Genomic DNA, 20,596 nt, shown 5'->3' on the forward strand with positions numbered 1-20,596 from the left:
TCCATTCCTCTTTCCTGGGGCCTCAGAGAGACAGATGCAGGGTTATGTGACCTAGGGAGGAAGGCAGATGCTTGTTAACAACGTGTTGACTGCAGTGTTTTTTCTAGACGAAGTGGGCATGGGGAGTTTTACCTTCGGTCCGCTCGGGGGCTTTCCCGCTCTTACTGGTGGTGGCCGTGCTGTTGACCGTCTCCGATGACGTGCTCAGCTTGGTGCTAGGGTCCCGCTTGGGCTTGGGGGGTGGTTGTCTCCGGGAGCCACAGCTGCTGTCATCATCTGTGCCCCCAACCGAGTGCAGAGACTGTGACCTCACGGAAAAGCCACTGGAACAAGGATGAGGAAGTCTGTCCTGAGGAGCGGGCATGGTCATGAATCCCATGCGGAAATGTTTGCCCACGTAACTTCCTTCGTGGCCTCGCCCTACTTCTGCACCTATGCTGTAAAAGAAAGCAGACCGAAATCCATGGAGATCAATTGAGCCAGGATATGCAAGGCCATGGATAGAAGCATATTTATAATAGGTGATAGTTCCAATTTTAACTTCAGACTGGTGAAAACACTCTATACTTTTGCACTAAATATCACAGCAGATAGAACCTGATTATAATCAGGAATCCTAACAAACACTTAGTTCCAGATATCTTAATATCCTGGAGCCCAGATGCTCTCCAAATAGTATTCCAAATAAAAAAGATACAGCACAGCACATTTCATCTTTAATCACTTTCCTTTACTTTGAGGTAAATCTTAAGAAGTGGCTTAAAAACTAAACAAGAATTCCATGACAATGAGCCATAGACTGCCTTCGGGCACATGACTGAGGCCAAGTGGGCAGCACTTGAGACTCTCGTTCCTCAGTTGTCAAAATCATCCCCACTTTTACTTGGTTTACATAGTAAGAAAAACAAACAAACAACAACAACAACAAAAGGAGGCACTGTTACCAAATACAAAGGGAAGAAAGAGAGAGGAAGGGAGGAGAAAGTAAAGAAAGGGAGAAGAGGAGGAGAGGGAGGGAGGCGAGGAAGGAAGGAAAGAAGGAAGGAAGGAAGGAAGGAAGGAAGGAAGGAAGGAAGGAAGGAAGGAAGAAAAGAAGGAACGAAGGGAGGAAGGAAGGAAAGGAGGAAGGAAGGAAAGGAGGAAGGAAAAAAGGAAGGAAGGAAAGAAGGAAGGGAGGGACAATGCTTGTTTAAATCAGTGAAGCAACTGTCAGCCCTTTTTCAGTCTTCCAGAATCCTTCATTTATACTGAACACTTATTTCTACTAATAAACTAGCCTCACAGAATAGAAGATTGACATCTGATAAAGAGGTGGAGTTAAAATATCATCTGATTCTAGGATAGTTCTAAAGACCTCATAAATATTCAGAGTATACAAAGTTCCCAAATCTAAGGTTCTTAAATTTTGCATAGGAAAGTTTGAACAAAAATGTAAAAACATAAGAAATCTCTCTCAGTTTGAAGCTCAACTAATAATATAGGAAATGACTCTTAGGCCCTTCTGTATGCCACTAAGTAAAGGTACTCTTTTATGAAGAAAAATGACATGAATGTCAATGTGAATTTTTAAAAGAGAGATTTTTCTAGAGTTTATCTCTAGTCTCCATTTATGTCTACTCATCAATTAAAGAAACGAAAAAGAGACATTATTAGAAATATGTGACTGATTTTCTTAGACATGTAAAAATGGTAAAAATTATCTTGTAGTATATGAATTTTGGAAAACTACTGATTCTACCTGTCCAGATATAAGTTTACTTTGATCTTTTTTATTATTATTAACTTTAATTTTATCTGACTCTGCCTTCATAACTTGTTGGAATTCAAGGTTAAGATTTTGCATTTTTCTTTACTATATCTTTCATGTCATTGTTATGTTTGTCATGAATTTATCATTTATGTAGGAACAATAACTTAAAATGAGGTTTCTTTCTGCCCTCTTCAACTGAGGACTTCTGACAATTATATGACCATTGTGGACTGAGCCAGAAAAGATTCAAAAAGCACATGAGACTGATTCCGGTATGTACTTCCAATGACAATTTGCCCCTTAGTTAAAAACATGTTTTATATAGAATTCAATTTTTTCTGAATACTTTGAGTCGACATTCCAACACTAGATATACCATCTTTGCAAAACAAAATAAAGGTGGCTGGAAGCTCCATACACTAATGAGCAATGGATATCCAGAAACTTGAATGAAATGAAGGGACAGCTGAGTGGAGGTTTTCACATCATAGTGGTATGCCTCCTGTCTGTGAGGTGTTTTCAGGAGTTTTTGTGCTTTCAAGAGCATCCATCCATCCAAACAAACAAACAAACTAGAAGCTTACGTAAATGAAATGATTTGTGAAAAATCAACAATTTAAGGGAGAATAGAGGTGTACAAGTGGGGGATGGATGGGGTGGAATGGGAAGGTTTCTCTTTGATTTGTAATGATTGTGGCCTTTACCTTCCTCACAGAAGACAGTTGATTGAATCTAACTTTGATGTCAATCATTTTGCATCCTCATGCCGTTTCCTTATTTCTGTTGCCATATCACTGAGCAAAAGGTGCTTTAAGGATTTACTTAGACAGCCCTCTCATTCCTCGTCACATAGTCACACGAGAGGATTAATGCATGTGTTCATGCACAGAAGGATTTATGAGACAGTGACTAGGAATAATTGCATCAGCAATTTCTGTTACTTTTGATCTAAATAGGGCCTGCACCTTTTCCCTAACAGATAATTAGTTTTGCTGTTTCACTTCCAAATTACATTGTTTCAGCATGAAGCAATTTCATCTAACCCTCTATGCTTTTGTTCATATATGTATGTGTACACACACACACACACACACACACATACTAGCACACTAACACTTCTTCCATAGAGTAATTCAGTGTAAGCTTCAAACTATAGCGGGTCTCAGGTACAAGTGTAATTTGACCAGGCTGTGAATGTAGGATGAAGAAATGGGGCTAAGAGAAGTCAAAAACCATTGTCCAAGGCAAGGCTAAGGGTAAGCAATAAAGATTATGGTACATCTAGATTCAAGTGACCAGTAAAGACAATTAGTCTAAAGCAAACTGAAGATTGTGGAACGTAACATACAACTGATTCCTGAATTTACTATAGGCACACACGGAATTTTTAAAATGTGCAGACTCCTGGACCCATACTAAGAGCAAGTACTGAATTGTATCAGTTGAATCAGAATCTCTGATTCTGTAGACAATGAGTTTGTGTTTTTAAAAACTATATCCAGATGTTTCTGATATCTCCAATCCAGAGACCCCGAGAACCATTAAAAAGAAAAGGTAGAGCCATTAGTGAGCAGATATCTGTTAGGCAGAAACACCAAAGGAGACACAAACATCAGAAAGTGGCACAAAGAAGACTTGCCAAAGACCAGGCAAAGTATCGCAGAAAAGAAGAGGGGCAATGTATTAGCTCGTGTTATGCTGCAGTAACAAGCAGTCACCAGTCCTTACAGATCTACAACAGAGGTTTAATTCTTGCTGGTATTAATTGGGTCGGCTGTGCATCAGCTGCAGCTCTGCTCCACATGTTTTCTTTATTCTAGGATCTAGTCCCTACTGGGATATGTTCTCATGGCAGAGTGAGAAAAAGACTCACTGAACTGCCCAGTGTCTCTTAAAGCTTTCGCTTAGATGTGGCACATAATCTTTCTCTCACATTCCACTGGCTAAAGCCAGTCTTATGGCCAAGAGTGATATTGATGGGGTGGGGATAAATTCTCCTCCAACAGAAAACCACAGCAAGTTACACGGCAATATGTGGGGATGAATAATCCTCTTACAGGTAGGGGACCAAATATTAGTACAGAAGCTCTGGTATATGCCACTGAGGTCTCCCTTTAAAAGAGAAGTTGCCATGAGGAATGCAGTTAGCTGACCACCAATGATCGAGTGGGGAAATTTGTACTTCTTATCCCCATAATTCTTAGCTCCACAGGGTTAGAGGTCCTTGTCCACAAATGGGTCACACTTTTTCTAGAAGACACAGCAAGGATCCCATTGAACAACAAGCTATAGCTGCCTGCTGGGCAATATGAACTCCTTTCATTTAGTGGCCAGCAGGCGACAAGATGAATCTCCATTGTAGAAGAGATCATTGACCCCGATCAGCAGGAGGAAACAGGGCTGCTGTCACACAGTAGGGCAGAGATAAAGATGTGTGGAACCCATTTTGATACTCTCTTGCCCAATTGTGACTTTGAAAGGTCCCATGCAGCAACCTTGGCCTGAGAAGGTTTTGTTACTAGGGGTTCCAAACTCTTATGAAAGAAGAATTAGTCTAAGCCACTGAGACCAGCAGAGGTTCAGGTGGGAATGAGGTGACCGTAGAACAAATAATGAAGGGAGATAATGAATATCAACCACAGCCCCCATAGAAACTGCAGTGATGTGGGCTATGGTTTATCACACTAACTGTTCCCTTGTAAGGTTCCCCTCAGGAAGAGTCCCTAAGGAACTATGAAAGAGTTGTTTCCCAAACTTGTAAGAGAAGAGCATCTGCTGAGCTTAAAGGTGAATTGTGGCAGCCATCAAAGTATGGGGCTCCACTAGGAGAGAAACATCTCTAAGGATAGAAGTTAGCTGACAGCCACCAGCTAGAGACTTCAAATCGGGGGCAACATTTTGGTCAAGGCACTCTGCCCCGGGAAAGCTTCTAGCCAACAGCTGAGTATGTTGAGGGATGGGAACTGGTTATTTCTGCCCATTGTGGGAGTCCTTTAGGGGCGACCTTTGTGTCTGAGTTCCCCTATCGGGCTGGCTGAGACTTTCCCATAGCTATACCACAGTCAGCTGTGAGGCTCTTTTTATCCAATCATTTTTCCATTCCCCTCTCCTTTCACAGCTGTCAAGCCTACATCTTGGCTTCAGGCTCGTCCTGCCCCCTTGCTGTCCCAGACATCCTCCTCAATAGATCTCGCACACTTTTAACCCCATGTAGCTTGGTGTCTGCTTTCTAGAGAGCATGAATCGACATACTTGGGAACAATCACACAATCTCTGGTGTTCAGAAACCAAAGAAGAGGGAAGAGAAAGCCTAAAAACAAAGAGACCCCTGAAAGAAGAAATGCCTGTGAAAATAGGACATTCTCTTGCTTCAAGCTGAGCATTTAAATGGTGGTTGGGGAGGGAGGAATGAACTCCACTGTAGGAATACTTGGCTTGAAATGAAAGTTATGTGGGCTGAAGAAAGCAGAGTCTTTTTGCAAGAAGACTCTAACACTTAAGATAGATTAAGCCTGACACATCTCATGTTATAAAAATAAAAATAAGTTATATAATTCTGAATTTAAATAAGTACTTTTTTTCTCAGAAAATGTAGGCAATGTTGTGAGAGCTTGTTGTGTTGGTTAGTTTTTCTAGCATAAAACACGCAAAGAAACAATAATAATAATATATTGCTGAAATCAGGAAGGTTGTTTTCCCAGAAGTAATTGATAAAATATTTGTAAAGTTCTCCCCCAAACAAGTTATTGACTAATGGTAAGACCTGGGCAATTTTATTCTGGAAGCATTGAGTTGTGGGCTCCACCCCAGTTCTATCATTTATCAGCTGTACAACATCCACTGTTGATCCCTAAGATCACGTCCTTACCTGTTATATAGTAGTACTGTCCGCATGGAATTGTTATCAAGTTTACCTGATATACTACTTATAAAGCACTTAGCACAGAGTCTAACATATAATATGCAGTCAAAGTTTTAACTTTACAATTCCTACTTTTAAATCCTTTCCTCCTGAATGTTCTTTATGGACTCATCATCTGCATTCTACAGCTATGTCTCTGAAGAGTGGAATGTGTATGGTACCATGTAACCTCAAAAACCCACACACAGCATCAAAACAAAATCGTACATTTAAATCAAAGTATTGAGATAATCTGGGCAAATATAGTCCTCATGCTCTTAGCTTGCAACTCATTTCAGTTTTTCCAAGTATCTGTTGATCAGGACTGACAAGGAAAGCCACAAAACAAGAACTTCAAAACTGCTTCGACATTGCTATTCAACAGAGATTGTTATTTGTCTTACGGTCTGCTTGAAAATCCATCAGCATTAATGCTGTGAGCCTCTTTCTGAGAACTATTTCCTTTTGGAGATGAAAATACAAACCCTGAGAAGGGAGAGCTACCAAGGTGAGATGTCATCGCTAAGAGTGACAAGGTTGTAACTTCTGTGTGTGATTTTGAAGCAAACATGCCAATATTTCATAGCAGAGTCTTCCTTGAGAACCCCTGGAAAAAACAGCACCTCATTCCATAGATATATCCTCTTTCAAGCATATCCACTAGGAAATTGGAATATGAACTGAAGGATTACCTAGAAGTTTGCTAGCTTGGATGTTTTCTTTTTCTGGATCAATTCTGTGAAGCTGAGTTCAAAAATCTATCTGTGACATTGATGTGTAAGTCAGTGTATTTCTACTTTGGCGAACTTCTGAACCACTTGTGATTGTTTTTACTGTTGATTTTTCAAGAAAATGTATAGATCTGGTATTAGGAAAAGGGCACATTTAACCATAAAGTAAATGAGGAAAATCTGAAAGTAAAATGGAGGCTACCGCTGTAAAGGAGATAATGAAATTTGCCAGTGGGTGAGTTGGCCACTGTCATCTGCTAACTATTCAAATCTTTCATGTCAGGCATTTGACTCTAAATGAATGAAGAAAATCAATATTCAGACTTTATTCATTAAAATTATGACTTTAAAAATTTATTTTGACGCTGCTTCTTTCTTGCCTGATCTTCAGATACGCGAGGCCAAACGCCAATGACTCTGTCCTGCCCAGAGAGTCCCCTCCGGCCCACCCCACCAGAGGGACTCCTGTTCCAAACATGCTCCCTTTCTCCCTCAACAGTGGCCTCTTCCAGGTATCATTTCTGGCGAAAGCAATCTAGGCCCTTGAAAAATTACACATGATAGGAGCCAAGAAATCAGTGTGTTCTGCCTTTTCCGATTTTGACAGGCAATATACTTCAAGCCAAAGTCAGACTGTAAGAGTTATAATCGATTACATCCGCCATATTTTTTTGGCCGATGGAACTCATCCTGCACTTCATCATATGTACACTCCTTTCAGCCCCACTGGGACCTTAGTGAGTACAAGTGGCCGTTCACATCCGCTCACCTTCAGTTTTGTGAGGGCAGATGTCCTGGCTTCTTGCTCACCACGACAGTCACTAGCACATTGTGTGTGCTCAAACATGTTTGTTTCATGAAGGAAAATAAAGAAAGGATGACCACTTTGGTGATAGTCAGAGAGAGGGCTGAGTTAGAGAATCTGTGACATTTGTCATGTGTGATTCCCACGGATTCATTCTTCCTACCCTGGGTAATGGAAATTCCTATGTAGAGACCAACCTCCTTCCTCTCGGTCCAGAGCATGACTCAGACCCAACCAATCAACCATTAGACACGTGGCCACCACGACCATTGCAGGGACCAGCAAATGCCTCAAGTAAGTCCAACCAGAGTAAGTGCTGGACACTGTGTGGAAGCCCATAACCCCATCCCTCTTGCCACCCTGCAGGAAGATTGGTGGGGCCAGGTCTGTGTGGCATTGCAGAAGACCTCGATCTAGTTATGCCGGTAGCTAAGTCTATCCTAGGACCCTGCAGTTATGTCAACTACTACATTCCATGTTGTTGAAGCCAAATATATTGGGTTTTCTGACACTTACTGGAAAAAGTCCTATGAACCAGGGTAATGCACTAGGTACTGAATAAACGTCGTTGGCTGACTTGTGTCAGAAAGTGCAGTTGATACCAGGAAAGGATTAGGAACGGTACAGAGCAGGAAACAAATAGAACAAACTAATTATTGCTTTGAGAAGGGCCTTCCTATTTAACACTATAAATAAAAATAATTAACTGCTTTGTATGCTTGTCCCATATATATATATTTTAATCATGCAGTACACTTTGATATGGAAACTTGGCTCCAGTAAAATTAAACTGTGCTCATATTTTCTTCCAAATTGTTCACTCACCATTACCCTTAATGGCTTCCCCGAGCCCCAATTGCTCGTTCACAGCCATAATCTGTGAATTTCTTTGCCGTAGGCTCAAACATTCATTTTCACCACTTCATATCCTCAATAATATCTATTTTCTACTTTTGTGCTTCTAATATCTTGATTCTCCTAGGGTTTTGTTTTTTGTCTTTTAGATGTGAGTTTCCTGTGTCCAGCTGTTTATTGATGTTTCTTGCATCTTAAGGTCGAGTGTTAAAAGGGGAGTCTTTATACACCTTTTTAATAAATGCTGTAGTTTACTACCGTAGAAATAGAAAACAAAAAACAAAGCCACAGAATTTTAGAAAGCTGTGCCAAAGGGAGGGACCCAGTTTTCATTAGCTCTAGATATTATACTTAAAATTGATATTCTTCAGCATTAAATACGTTATTTCTTCTTGCTTATGTTTCAACTCTGCCCCCAAATTTTGTACGTATCTCAGAAACAATATGAGATATGTAATCAACCATTGACTAGCAACTTAAATTTAGGTAGGAGGCACATACTTTCTGAGCCACAGTTACCTTTATAATGAGGGGAAATACTTCTCAGGTTGTTATAAGAAATTAAAATAAGATACAAAATTTCAAAAGCACCTAGTAAAGTGGCCAGTAGAAGTAAAAGCTAGACAAAAATAATTTATCTTCCCTACCTTCCTGCTTTGCCAGGAAACTCTCTGTCAATTTTCAACTTTCTCTTCCCCGCTACAAAATAGGCATTTTAATGTTTCCACCCTATGGTATTGTAAAGCAGAATATTCTAACAATGTACACGCATTTTGCTTATTTCTGTAAGAGGGCTTTGACAGTAATTATCAGGCAATATACTTCCAAATCCAAATTAGGGGGGGAAATATCTTCCTGGAAAGTTAAGGAAAAGGAGCAAAACTAATTAATTTGTTTTTTTCTTCCGTAATTGTTAGGTATAGTACAGAGTTAGTCAAATCAATTGAATGAACTTTATGGTTATTTCTGACAATACCCCATGATAATTCAAACTTTTTATGAACGTTAGGGCTCATGGTAACCATGACTAAGGAGTTATGCTTCAAAAACAAATGTGCAATTATTTATCACAAAGTGCTTATCTCTGAGAGTTTAAGGTGGATATTACTCCCCATTAATTTGATGCTTAGTCATAACAATAAAGCGGGGGAGGGGAGTTAGAATGGGGAGTTGAGAGATTTTATTTTTTAACCTTTGCCGAAATTTGTTTTATTCACTTCTGAAGTTCTAAAGAGGCAGGACTGAAACATACTACTTATTAAAGTCAGAATACATTCTATGGAACATTTTTAAGAGACTTATTTTTACTTGAAACATGACAAGTGCATTTAAGATTAACATATGTTATTATCTATGGTACTTTGGAATCTAAAATTAAAACATTCCTTATTCTATACATAAATAAGACATTTCTACTCCTTGAAGTGTCATGGCTTGAAGAAGAGAGGGTATATGGAAAGTTCAAATCAAGTCATGATATTCAGATTCCACTTAGGATATAGTTTACAGAAGTTCACATCGTGGGAGATCTTTTCCAAAAACTCAACCAAAGAAGGGGAGGCTCTGGAAAATATACTTTATTTGTGTCTTCAAAACTGACATAAGCTTTGAATATGGTTTGAGAAGATGCCAAGTTTTTACAAATGAGTTTAGCTAACCATATGTGGCTCCTTTTTACCACCTAGAAGTCGAAGCTAGAAATACAGAATGGTAACATATAATGACTTTGAACTTCCTGAGCAGAAGGGGCTAACAATATCAGTTTAAAGTATAGGAATGGGTTTGGCTTTCTAAAGGTATAATTTTTATGGCGGAAGAAACAACTTTCTGTCAAGGCATTTAATTTATTTACTCACTATTTATTCACAGATATCTGAGTATCTACTCTTTGTCAGTTAGTGACCAAGACACAGTGGTCGGTGTCCTCAGGTGATCACAGACTATTGAACAAGCATGACTTCTGCACCCTGTGGTCAGATGTTCACTCAGAGGAAGTCTCCAGCAGGTGCAGTGGGGCCCTAACCAGGCTGAGGGTCTGGGAAGTCCCATGGGAGGAAGTGGCTTTTCAGCTGATGCAGAGCATGAGTAAGAGTTAATCAGATAAGGGAGAGAAGTGAAGAGAATGTGTTACTGACAGTTGAGATCTAGAGAAACTGAGAAATTACAGAGAGGTATTTGGGCGGAATTTGATGGGACCTTGTTTGTCTTGGATTTCCAATGGCTGGAACAATCTTTAGCTCAAAGAGTTATTATTTAATAACTGATAAGTATTTATTAATTCAATGAATGAAGAAATGTATGATTGGAAGTAGTTCAGAAATTACTCCCAGGTTTCTTAAGCACCAGATGAACAATTGTGATAGTTAATAATATTCTGTTCCATTTCCCATTTCCTTCATTTGCCATTTTCTTAATTTATGATGACGGAGAAAGGAAAATTCTGTGAATACTCATACACTCTTAATTCCCATCCTTGTTATAAGAATCTGAATGCAGGGATCAGCTTGCTCCCTCCTCTCCATCTCCACTGGCCGGCTTTGGTTTTGGTGCTCATTATTTCTTGGCTAAATTAATGCAATTGTCTCTTAGCTGATATTTTCCCAAAGTGCTGCCAGATTTTTCCTTGTAAATGCAGATTTGCTCATGTCACTAGCTAAATTAAAACCCTTGGAAAGCTTTTCCATTTTTTCAGACTAAAATCCCAAACTTATGTGACATACAAGGTTTTTTAAGATTTGAATCTTATACCAAGTCTCATCTATAACATGTTCCCTCTTTGACCTTTAGATTGCTCCAGATTAACTTTGCTCCAGATTGTTGATTCTAAAGTCAAGTCCAAGACTGACCAGATGCCAAGTGTGGCCATGAGTCTTGAGGATATAGACAGGAAGAGTCATGACCTCAGCCAGTAATCATGCTGTTCTCTCTGCCTGAACTAAATCATTCCTTTAGCTAAATCATATTTTAGGACCTAATTCAGATGTGCTTTTCTTGAGGAACACTTCCATGAGCAGCCAGGCTTTCTCAGGGCTGAACCCAGTGCCCCACCTCTAGGCTGTTGTAAGGCTCTGTGCTTCTCCATATTAAAACAGCTCCTTTAGGGAACTCTGCAGCTGTCATCTGTGAGTGGTCTCCTCTACTGGTCAGATCCCAGAAATACTTTGCAGTTTAAAGAGTTATAGGGATGGAAAAAAATACACTTAAGAAAGATCAGGAAATTCTAGGCATGCACTCAGAATCATTGTAAAAAAAAATGAGTTATCAATGGAAAAAAAAATACACTGCAATTTTATCTTCTATGTCAAGCCAAAATCATCCAAGTTCTTTCTAAACAATATTTTTAAATTATATGAATGCAACTTAAGATTATCATCCTTAAAAGTTAAGATAATTCTATACTTACAAATGTACACACATCAAAATGACTGTTTCAAAGCTTTAAGACTCATCAGTTTTGGTAAACCCAAGTCCTTCAGTAGAGCACATTAAGGTCTTTTTCACTGAGAAGACTGTTGTCCTCTAAGGAGATGTCCTTTTGTCCCTTTCTCCTCTCCAGCTCTGAATTTTTACACATCATTATCTATCTACTCTTTCTCTGGTTTTCTGATTTGATCTCTGTCACCCTGATTTTCTGACATACATTAATTCTTCCTCTTTATTGGCTCATTCTCATCAGCAGCCTAAAACACTGCAAACCATTCCCGGACCCCCTTTCTTCAGAAACACTTTTTCTCAAATACTTGTGAGCTCCTACCCTATTCCACGCATTCTTCATCTCTTCCTTCTTTTCACTCTGCATCTCTCCTTCCCTTCCTTCTTCCTTTTTATTCTTCCTTCTTTCCTTCCTTCCTTCTCCCTCGTTCACTTATTAAATCATTCATTCATCTTTAATTCACAAATACTTATTCAGCATATATTTTGTGCCTAAAGCTCTTTGAGGTGAACTTTTAAATCAGGTGTGAAATTCTCATAAGTCTGGTCTTCTTGTGACTGGCCCACAAATCACACCCTCTCTGTATCTGTTGTTTCTGACTTCTACCACCAAGATGTCTACTAAAATGGTTCTGTTAAAAGTCACTTTTCCTTGCTAATTCCATAATCTAGGAGGTTTGCTCTCTTCTCTGTCTAAATTCTTCTTAATCTCTTTAGAGATGTTTTCTCTCTTCTGGACCACAGCTTCTTTCTGGAATGTCCAATTTTCCTTGGCTTCCCTGATATTGTTTTCTCCTATTTCTCATCTTTCTGATTGTTCCTACCTGGTATCTTCACTGACTTCTCTTCTTGACCTTCATGCTTCAGTATAGGCCAAGGTTGTTTCTACTACTCTCCTGTCTCTGTACTTGGCCTAGAAAAACATCAAATTTTAAGACTTCAAGGCTTTATCTTATTTACATAATTTCTCAAGCTAATATTCTACTTTTCTCTGCATTCCGAGGCATACATTTGCCCTCCCAGCAAAATTCTGGATATTTCCAAATGGACGTTCCTTTGGCACTCGAGGTCAATACGTTCCAAAACAAACTAAGCATCATCTCCTATTTTTCTCTATTGAACCTTTGTCTTGAATAGCATCGCCACTCTCTCAGCCACAGAGAAAAAACAAAACAACAAAACAAAACAAAAAACACCTCCAAATAATTTGACATCAATATTCTTGCTATATACTCATTCAACTGGTTAACAGATTCTTCCTCTTCTCTCTGAATCTCACATCTGTCTCCTATTTTCCAAACCATCTACAAGGCTTTACTAACTTTTTGGTCTTGGCTACTAAATGATATCTTACTTGGATTCTCTATTTTAATGTTCCCTTACACTGCACGTTAACCTGAACAAATAGTCCTAAAAAGGAAATAGGATTACTTCATTCCCCTTTTTTAGAGACTTCAGGATTACCCAAAATAGAGTCCAATTCCTCTGTAAGGCAATTGAGGCTTTGTATGATGTGGCCCAACTTCCTTTCCAGTCTTGTCATATTACCCACTCACACAATTCTGTCCCACTGGGATAAACTTCCTCTTCAAACTACATCTCCATTTAAAATAAGCATTTCAAATTCACCTAAATTGAATGTCTCTTCCTCCCTGAATCTTTCATCAATACTCTCTCTCTTCTCTGGCTTGAATTTCCTTTGTATTATTATTATTTTTTTTACATTTTGCCTTATATTATAGCTGTATATTCAAACATGAGATTCTAGAATTTTTGAGGAGAGGGATTAAATTTTGTACGTTCCTTTATCTACCATGGAAGCAGGTGTGCTTCTTTGAGCCAGAAAAGAAAAATAACATGTACATGTTTAACGATTTAAATTAAATTTAGACATTAATTAAAAGGAATATATAGTTAAATATTATAACTCATTATTTCCAGGTATATATCAAATGAAAGGGATACAACTGTGTAGAATGTTGCTTCACTAAAATAAATATGGGAGCTGAATTTTTTTTTTTTAAGAAGTTTGGCTTGGAAGGAAGTGAAGAAATAAAGTGAAATATAGAGAATAAGATTTCTGTCACCCAGAAATCCCCAACCCCTAAAGAGAACTGAGCTCAAGACCCACAATTATATAGTCAAGCCACTATTTGTTTTTCCAGGAAGTACCTGCAAAGTAGAAAAACATCTATAATCTGTGAATCTACAGATAAAGACACTATTAACCTTACACACACGCGTGCGGGGGCAGAGCACACACACTATTTGAAAGACTTCTATTAAAAATATAGCTAACATACAATATTATATTAGTTTCAGGTGTGTACCATAGTTATTCAACATTTACATACATAAAGAAGTAATCACCATGATAAATCCAGCAACCACCTAACAAGGTACCATAGTATCTCAATATTATTCACTATATTCCCTATGCTGTACATTACATCTCCTTATGTTTTGTTTTGTATCTGGAAATTTCGACCTCCTATTCCCCTTTTTAATTTTTTTTTCAGTCACAGTTGACATTCAATATTATTTTGTCTTAATTTCAAGTGTATAGCATAGATGGACCTGGAGGGTACTGTGCCAAGTGGAGTATTTCAGACAGAGAAAGATAGATGCAATGTGATTTAGCTTATATGTGGAATACACAGAACAGAAACAAACAAAACAGAAACAAACTTATACAGAGAACATTTTGATGGTTGCCAGATGGGAGAGGGATTGTGGGAGCAGTGTGACAACAGGGAAGGGATTAAGAAGTACATATTGGTTGATATACAGTAGTCATGGGGATGTAGGATATAGCATAAGGGATATGTTCAATAATATTGTAATAACTATGTATGGTTCACACACACTTTTTATCCACCGTACTTAGGAGATTCTGTTTCTAGCTCTGCTCCTTAATCATTGTGTGACCACCAGAGAATTCATTTCCAAATAGATTCATTCATTTATCAAATAGGGTGGTAATACCTTACCCAATGATCCCTCAGGATACTTGTGGCTTAAAATGAAATGAACAAGTTTATATTCATGAAGTGTTTTCCTGTTTAACAACAACAACAACATGTCATAAATCTTTCTATTGAACACACTGACTTGGGAAACTGACAAAGCTTAGAATTATACCCCTTGACATTTTTTTAAAGTCTATTTTTTTAAAAAAGAAAAGCATTACTGCAGTTCTAAAAACCATCTTTCCAGGCCTGATGCACAGAATCAAGGTGACATGTAAATGTGAATCACCAGAGACACTGCTTAAGCACCCAATACTAGGCCTAGATACATTGGTTACTCTAAATGGAGTGGCCAGTGAGCTCTCCTCAGGCACAGCAGGTTGCACAGCAGCTTAATGCACCCAAATGTAATAACATGACAGATTGACATATAGATGCCATGGACTGCCTACGCGGAGGCCAGAAGCCTGGCCCCTGTTTTCCTAGAATATCTTTCCCGGAACAACTCACTTTCCCTGATTGGTTTCCTTCAGAAAAGATAATTGAATCTAATGCTCTGTGTCAATGCAAGCTCTTGGATTACTCGCTTTATGGCTTTATGGTGCAGCCCCTAGGGCCTTCAGAGTCCAGTGTTAAAATGTGCCTGTGATCAAACCTCATCCTCTCCTACACATCTTTATTCACAACAAATTAGACGCTATAATCACCACATAGTACAATACGCCCACAGTGCATCTTAAAATAAAAATAAACAATTTCTCCGTTATAATGAATGCAGTATCTAAGTTGGCCTCCTTGCAATGTTTATCATTCGTTATTTGTTGCATGTGACAGCACAGGGAGCCTGTGCTGTACAATAGTGAAATACACACACCCCTCAGGGTGTACAGTGTAATGCAGAGCACATTTAAATTTAAGATCTATCCTATGGAAATAAACCATTCTTACGCATGTCAAAGGGGACCAGGAAAATGTGACTTCACCGCTGCCTCAGTGAAAAGGGAACTTCTTATTTACTGAAGAATGGTTCAATTTAAGGAGGACAATTAACTTAATGATTATTTGGCAAAGGTTGTTTTTTATTTGTTTGTTTTTTCATTTATAACTGGCATTTGTGGGCATCTGTTCCAATTTTCTCTTGAAGAGTTTGTAAGCTTTGGAAATACAGGATTTGAATCCAGATTGGAATCACCAAAAGAGATTTTATTGCAATTCGTTTAGTTTTAAAAATGGAGGATGAAACATTGCGAGTTTTAGGTAATTTTAGGAATACTATTAAGGCACAGTGTTAAATACAAACACATTCCCTGGACACTTAATTTCTTGAAATCTTCTCCTCGGAGATGTCTCTTATCTTTCTGTCTCAGCCACCACCCTCAGAAACGTGGGGCTTCTGATTACTAATAACTTCAACCCCTCCATAACCTCAATTTTAAGTATCTGTATCACTGACTACCAACATTTGTTTTTCCAGCTCACTACCTCTGTTTGCTTCACTTTAAGTATCCTCTGATACTTTTTGGGAACCTCCTATCCAGTGGTCTTGCAACCTTCACTGCATTCCTCCTCAACTGCTATAAATCTTGTCTTTCTGTGTGCAGCTTACATTTTATGCCCAATCTTTATGATCACCACCTTCATACACCCTCAACACCCTGTCCTTGTGTGCAGTCGTCATGTGATGAGCATGGGTATGTCCATTGTGGAGGTCACGATCAGCAAACTCAGGGTAACAGCAGGAGAGGCTGTCATCATCACATGCACAGATGACCTCAAGCAACAAACCAGATTTGGTCTGCAGCCTTCTGCTCTCATCTTTCTGCCCCAGCATTACCCGATGAGCTACTGAAGATCCATTGAAGGGAACACGCCCTTGCTCAAATTCCCACAACAGCATTTGATTTTAAAATATTTAAAACTGTGACACCATATATATTCAATCATATCTTCTGCTGCTATACTCATTAATATCCATTCTCTGCTAATGACCTCCACCAAAAACACAGATACCGATTAATTAATACATATCCAAATATATGTCCAATTAATTAATTAAACCTGTAATTATCGAAGACCTATCTGTGCTAAATACTGTGGTTGGCCCTAGTCATTCAACAGAGAGCAAGATATTTATCTCCCCGAAACTTAAAGATGGGGAGTGGAGCTAGGTGATTAAGACTGATACTCGGAAGAAAATACAGTGATGTGAAAGAGAGAAATAGGCAGGACCTCCTTCAGATGAGGGGATGAGTGAATAATTCATTTTCTGTAGAACGTATTTGTTCCATTTCATCAAATTGTGCTTGTACTTTAAAATCCAACATCAATTCATCCTCCAACAGGAATCAATCTATTCTCACTAGTAGCTGATTCCTCTAAACTTTTCTACTTCCTAAACCTGCAAAAGGGCAAATAGAACAGATCTTTTTTTTTCCAATTTAACTCATACATTTAATTTTTTGTTCCCAAATAAAGTAAAAATTTCTGAAGTGGGGAGGGAATCAATGCTGTTTCTTACGTTTGTTTTTAATCACCACAGGCCCTACTATAGTCCTGAACATTTAGAAGACTGTTTTAACAGGAAAATTAATCTATGAATATGTCCTCATAACCTATCAAAATGAGCACATGTGTAAACTTTATGCAATGAAGGAGTTACACAAGTACTATTCGTTTAATTCTGCACGATAAGCAAATGAAGTATTTTGAAAAATCTTTGGCCAAATTTAAAGTTTTGATAAAATTAGTGCATTTCTTTTGGTTGCAATCGCTAGTTTTCATTATAAATAGTATAAGAAACACAGATATAAACAAGTTTCAGAGTTTTCTTTTGTTGTACATTTGACATTTTTCTGAAATCCAGGCAAACAAGACCTTCCCATAAAGATGGATGTAAAAATGTAATCATTATATACACAAGTTCTTGTGCAAAAACCAGTCTAGTCTCTCTCTTCTTCCCACTCCACCTCAATCCCAAAGTATCCCTAAAAGGGATGTAAATAACATTCCTCCAGACGATACCACCAAGTCCAGAAAAAACACAAAACAACAAATCATACCTTGACAAATACATCTGGAAGACCTATTTGCAAAGCATTTCTTTCAAACCTCTTTCACCATCTGTAGGGCCCAGTTTTCTGGAAGGAATAGAATTTCTTATCTTGATATCTGGTATCTTCCTTCACAAGCCACAAGCAGGCTATGGGTCAGAAATGAATGGCTAACTGGAACACAAAGGTGAATCCAGCAGAACTGGTCACCTCGGAGTAGTAAAGCATTAGTGACTGAACCTACACAGCAGACAGGATTTGATGTGACTAAATGCATGATGGCAACAGATTCATTCTTGCCTTTTGAAGTCATCCTGAAGCAAATAATTACTTCCCATTTCTCTGCAGAGATATAGAGACAATTCACAGTAAATCAGATGACGGAAACTTTGGTTCACATCCAGTTTTGCGGGGAGACACAGTCCTTGAGTAATTTGTCCAGCTCAGTGAAATTCAGTGATCTATGTGTCACATTCTCTCACATTAGGGGAACTGCCAGTGTTGCCACAAACTTGAATTAATAAAACACATATTTTTTTGTATGTTAAGAGTACTGAATGCTGGCATATTGTGAACTACCAAAATGTAACACAGAGACACAAAGTGATCAAATGCTGTTGGAAAACTGATACTCACAGTGCCAACAATCTTCAATGTGTAAAAACAAAAACAAAAAACACAATAACTTCACAGCACAATAAAGTGAAGTGCAATGGAACAAGGCTACGCCTTTAATTATCTATGTTTAAGACACTATCTCATACATGAATTGTCTCCAAACAGCTCTATGAATTAGGGAGTATTATTGTCCCTGTTTCACAGACAGAAAGGTGAACCGCAAGAGCCCTGAGTCCAAGGTCCCACAGCTTGAGACTAAGTTGTTTTTGTACTAGACCTGACTATCCCCAGAGCTTGTGTAAAGCCTTATGCCTCATGGAACATGGGGATTTTTTTTTTTTTTTGGAAACAAAACATTCTTAGAATATTAGAATATAAATGTAATGCTTTACAGGATGGCATGGTTGAAACATTGTTGCCTCTGATGGCATTGGCAAAGATGCTTCTAACAATCAGTGGGCAAAGAGCTAGTCACTGTGACCTGTGGGCATATAGGGACATTGCCGTTCCCCTCACACACCAGCCCCATGGACCATGGGGCAGCCAACACATGAGGGGGCACGTGAACTTTCTCTTGGTCTTCACAGCTCTGGGACACACCTCTGTCCTTGACCTGCTCCGCAAAGACTCTGGAATCCACCTACATTCTTTGGTCCAGACCACCGCCTCCTCCATCACTTCTGTTCATCACCTCCTGTTCCATAAGCAGATAGGACTATCTACTACTACCTGAGGATGTGCAGCCAATGAATAATACAAATAAAGAAAGTAAAGGGTTAAATCGTGTGCTTTCACAGTCTGGCAAACCTTTCATTGCTTTAAAGGAAGTGTCATGGAATCAATGAATTTTATAGAGAAGATGAGCCTTTTCTGAGATCATGCCCAATCTGGAAATGTCTCCTATCAACAGTCAGAGCTATAAGCATCTCTAATCACTTAAAATGTCATTAACTGCAGAGTAAAGATACCCAGCCCAACCTACTGGAGAGAATTCATCTGCATAGACAGCTTTGCAGCACATGTATTGAGGAGGAGAAAACTTATTATTTTTTTCCAAAGACAAATAATTATAATGAAAACTATAGAAATACATTTGATGAAGATTCTACAGTTAAGTCTGAATTTCAAGAGGTTGCTGAGAGATTGCAAACTCACACTTAAATTATCTGATGTAAAGTCCATAATGAAAGAAAGAAAACATTTCAACAGATGGGTGGGATGATAGTACTCAACACAAAATGTGATTTGTGAATAATAGGAGCAAGATGCCTAAAGAAGCAGATATGGTTTTAACCAACCATGGGGCATTTCCTTCAATCGTGACCTGGCTAGGGAATTCATTAGCTCTTTAAAGAGCAAGTTGATCAGAATTTGGTTCTTGCATCATGTTGCATAGAATGTGTTATTTATTGATTAGATAATTATGCTACAGGTAATAAACTATATGTAATACTCCTGTGGTGTGGCAATTTTATTTAAACTCTTTTTTGCTTGTTTGTTTTTTAAAAGTCCTGTGTTAAGAACTCTTCAGGCATCATTAGGAAGGTATACTGGATGGGCTCAATGGCATCCAGAGGACTCTAAGACTTGTCCATCTTGATCCTCATTCCGTCCCCAGAATCGAGTGCATTACATAGAACATGAACACCTTCGGGAAGTATTGCTTAAATAATGCACCAAACAAGTCATCTCACAAAAGCAAGCAAGATTGTAGTGTTCCAGGTGGGCAAGTCTAAGAATCAACATGTCTTCACAGTAACTCGTCATGCAACTTATTACAAAAGTACCCAGATATATTTGAGGTTGTCTTGGCTAAGAGCAAACTTTAGGACAAAGTATGACAAGTTCCCATTTGAGAAAAGACAAAGGTATGTGGAAATTTTAATTTACATAATTAGTTATCTCTCTTTTATGAGGGCCCATAGAGTCTAGGGGTCCCCTCAGAGTCAGTCCTGTATAAACTCCCCTTTTAGTCTCTGGATTGCTAGTCCTGATTTTGGATTACCTAATCTTCTGTAGGAATATGCCTTCCTCAGTCTCCATTTTGTCACCTGGAGACTGCTATATAGAACAGTAGGTCCTCCTTGTAAAATTTAATTTACACAGGGGGTTGCGGAGTCTTCTATTCTTTCTCAAAACTAGTCTCTCCCTTCATTTAGCAAGAGGCACCCCAAATCATTACTCCAAAGCATTGTTCATGGAAATGACTTGAAAATTTCTCTTCAAAGGATAATGATTATGGGTCTCATGTGTTTCTACTAAGGGAATCAAATGAGAGTCTTTATGTTGTAAGTAATCAAAGTGATACCTTTGGGATAACATGGCATGTTGAATGGTATAGAACAAAACAGAATAGAATGGAAATTGAATCTCAGAGCTAGAAGCTGCCCTAAGTCCCTAGAGTATTTAGTTCAGTGTTTCCTAAAGTGCTCTGACAAATAGAAGCTCCTCTAATGGGTGGGATGTGAATTAAAAGTTTCACAGT

The 20,596-nt window shown here is 38.5% G+C and overlaps 1 protein-coding gene across 1 annotated transcript in view; it reads right to left on the reverse strand.

Moving 5' to 3' along the window:
• The window catches only part of NYAP2 (neuronal tyrosine-phosphorylated phosphoinositide-3-kinase adaptor 2), a 246,869-nt gene that overhangs the window by 142,034 nt on the left and 84,239 nt on the right, over positions 1 to 20,596 (reverse strand). The window contains exon 4 of the mRNA XM_033111355.1: positions 133 to 437. Within this exon, the coding sequence (XP_032967246.1) occupies positions 133 to 437 (305 nt within the window). The remainder of the gene's footprint in view (positions 1 to 132; positions 438 to 20,596) is intronic.

The sequence above is a fragment of the Rhinolophus ferrumequinum genome, chromosome 8 (genome assembly GCF_004115265.2).
Source record: "Rhinolophus ferrumequinum isolate MPI-CBG mRhiFer1 chromosome 8, mRhiFer1_v1.p, whole genome shotgun sequence".
Lineage (NCBI taxonomy): Eukaryota > Metazoa > Chordata > Mammalia > Chiroptera > Rhinolophidae > Rhinolophus > Rhinolophus ferrumequinum.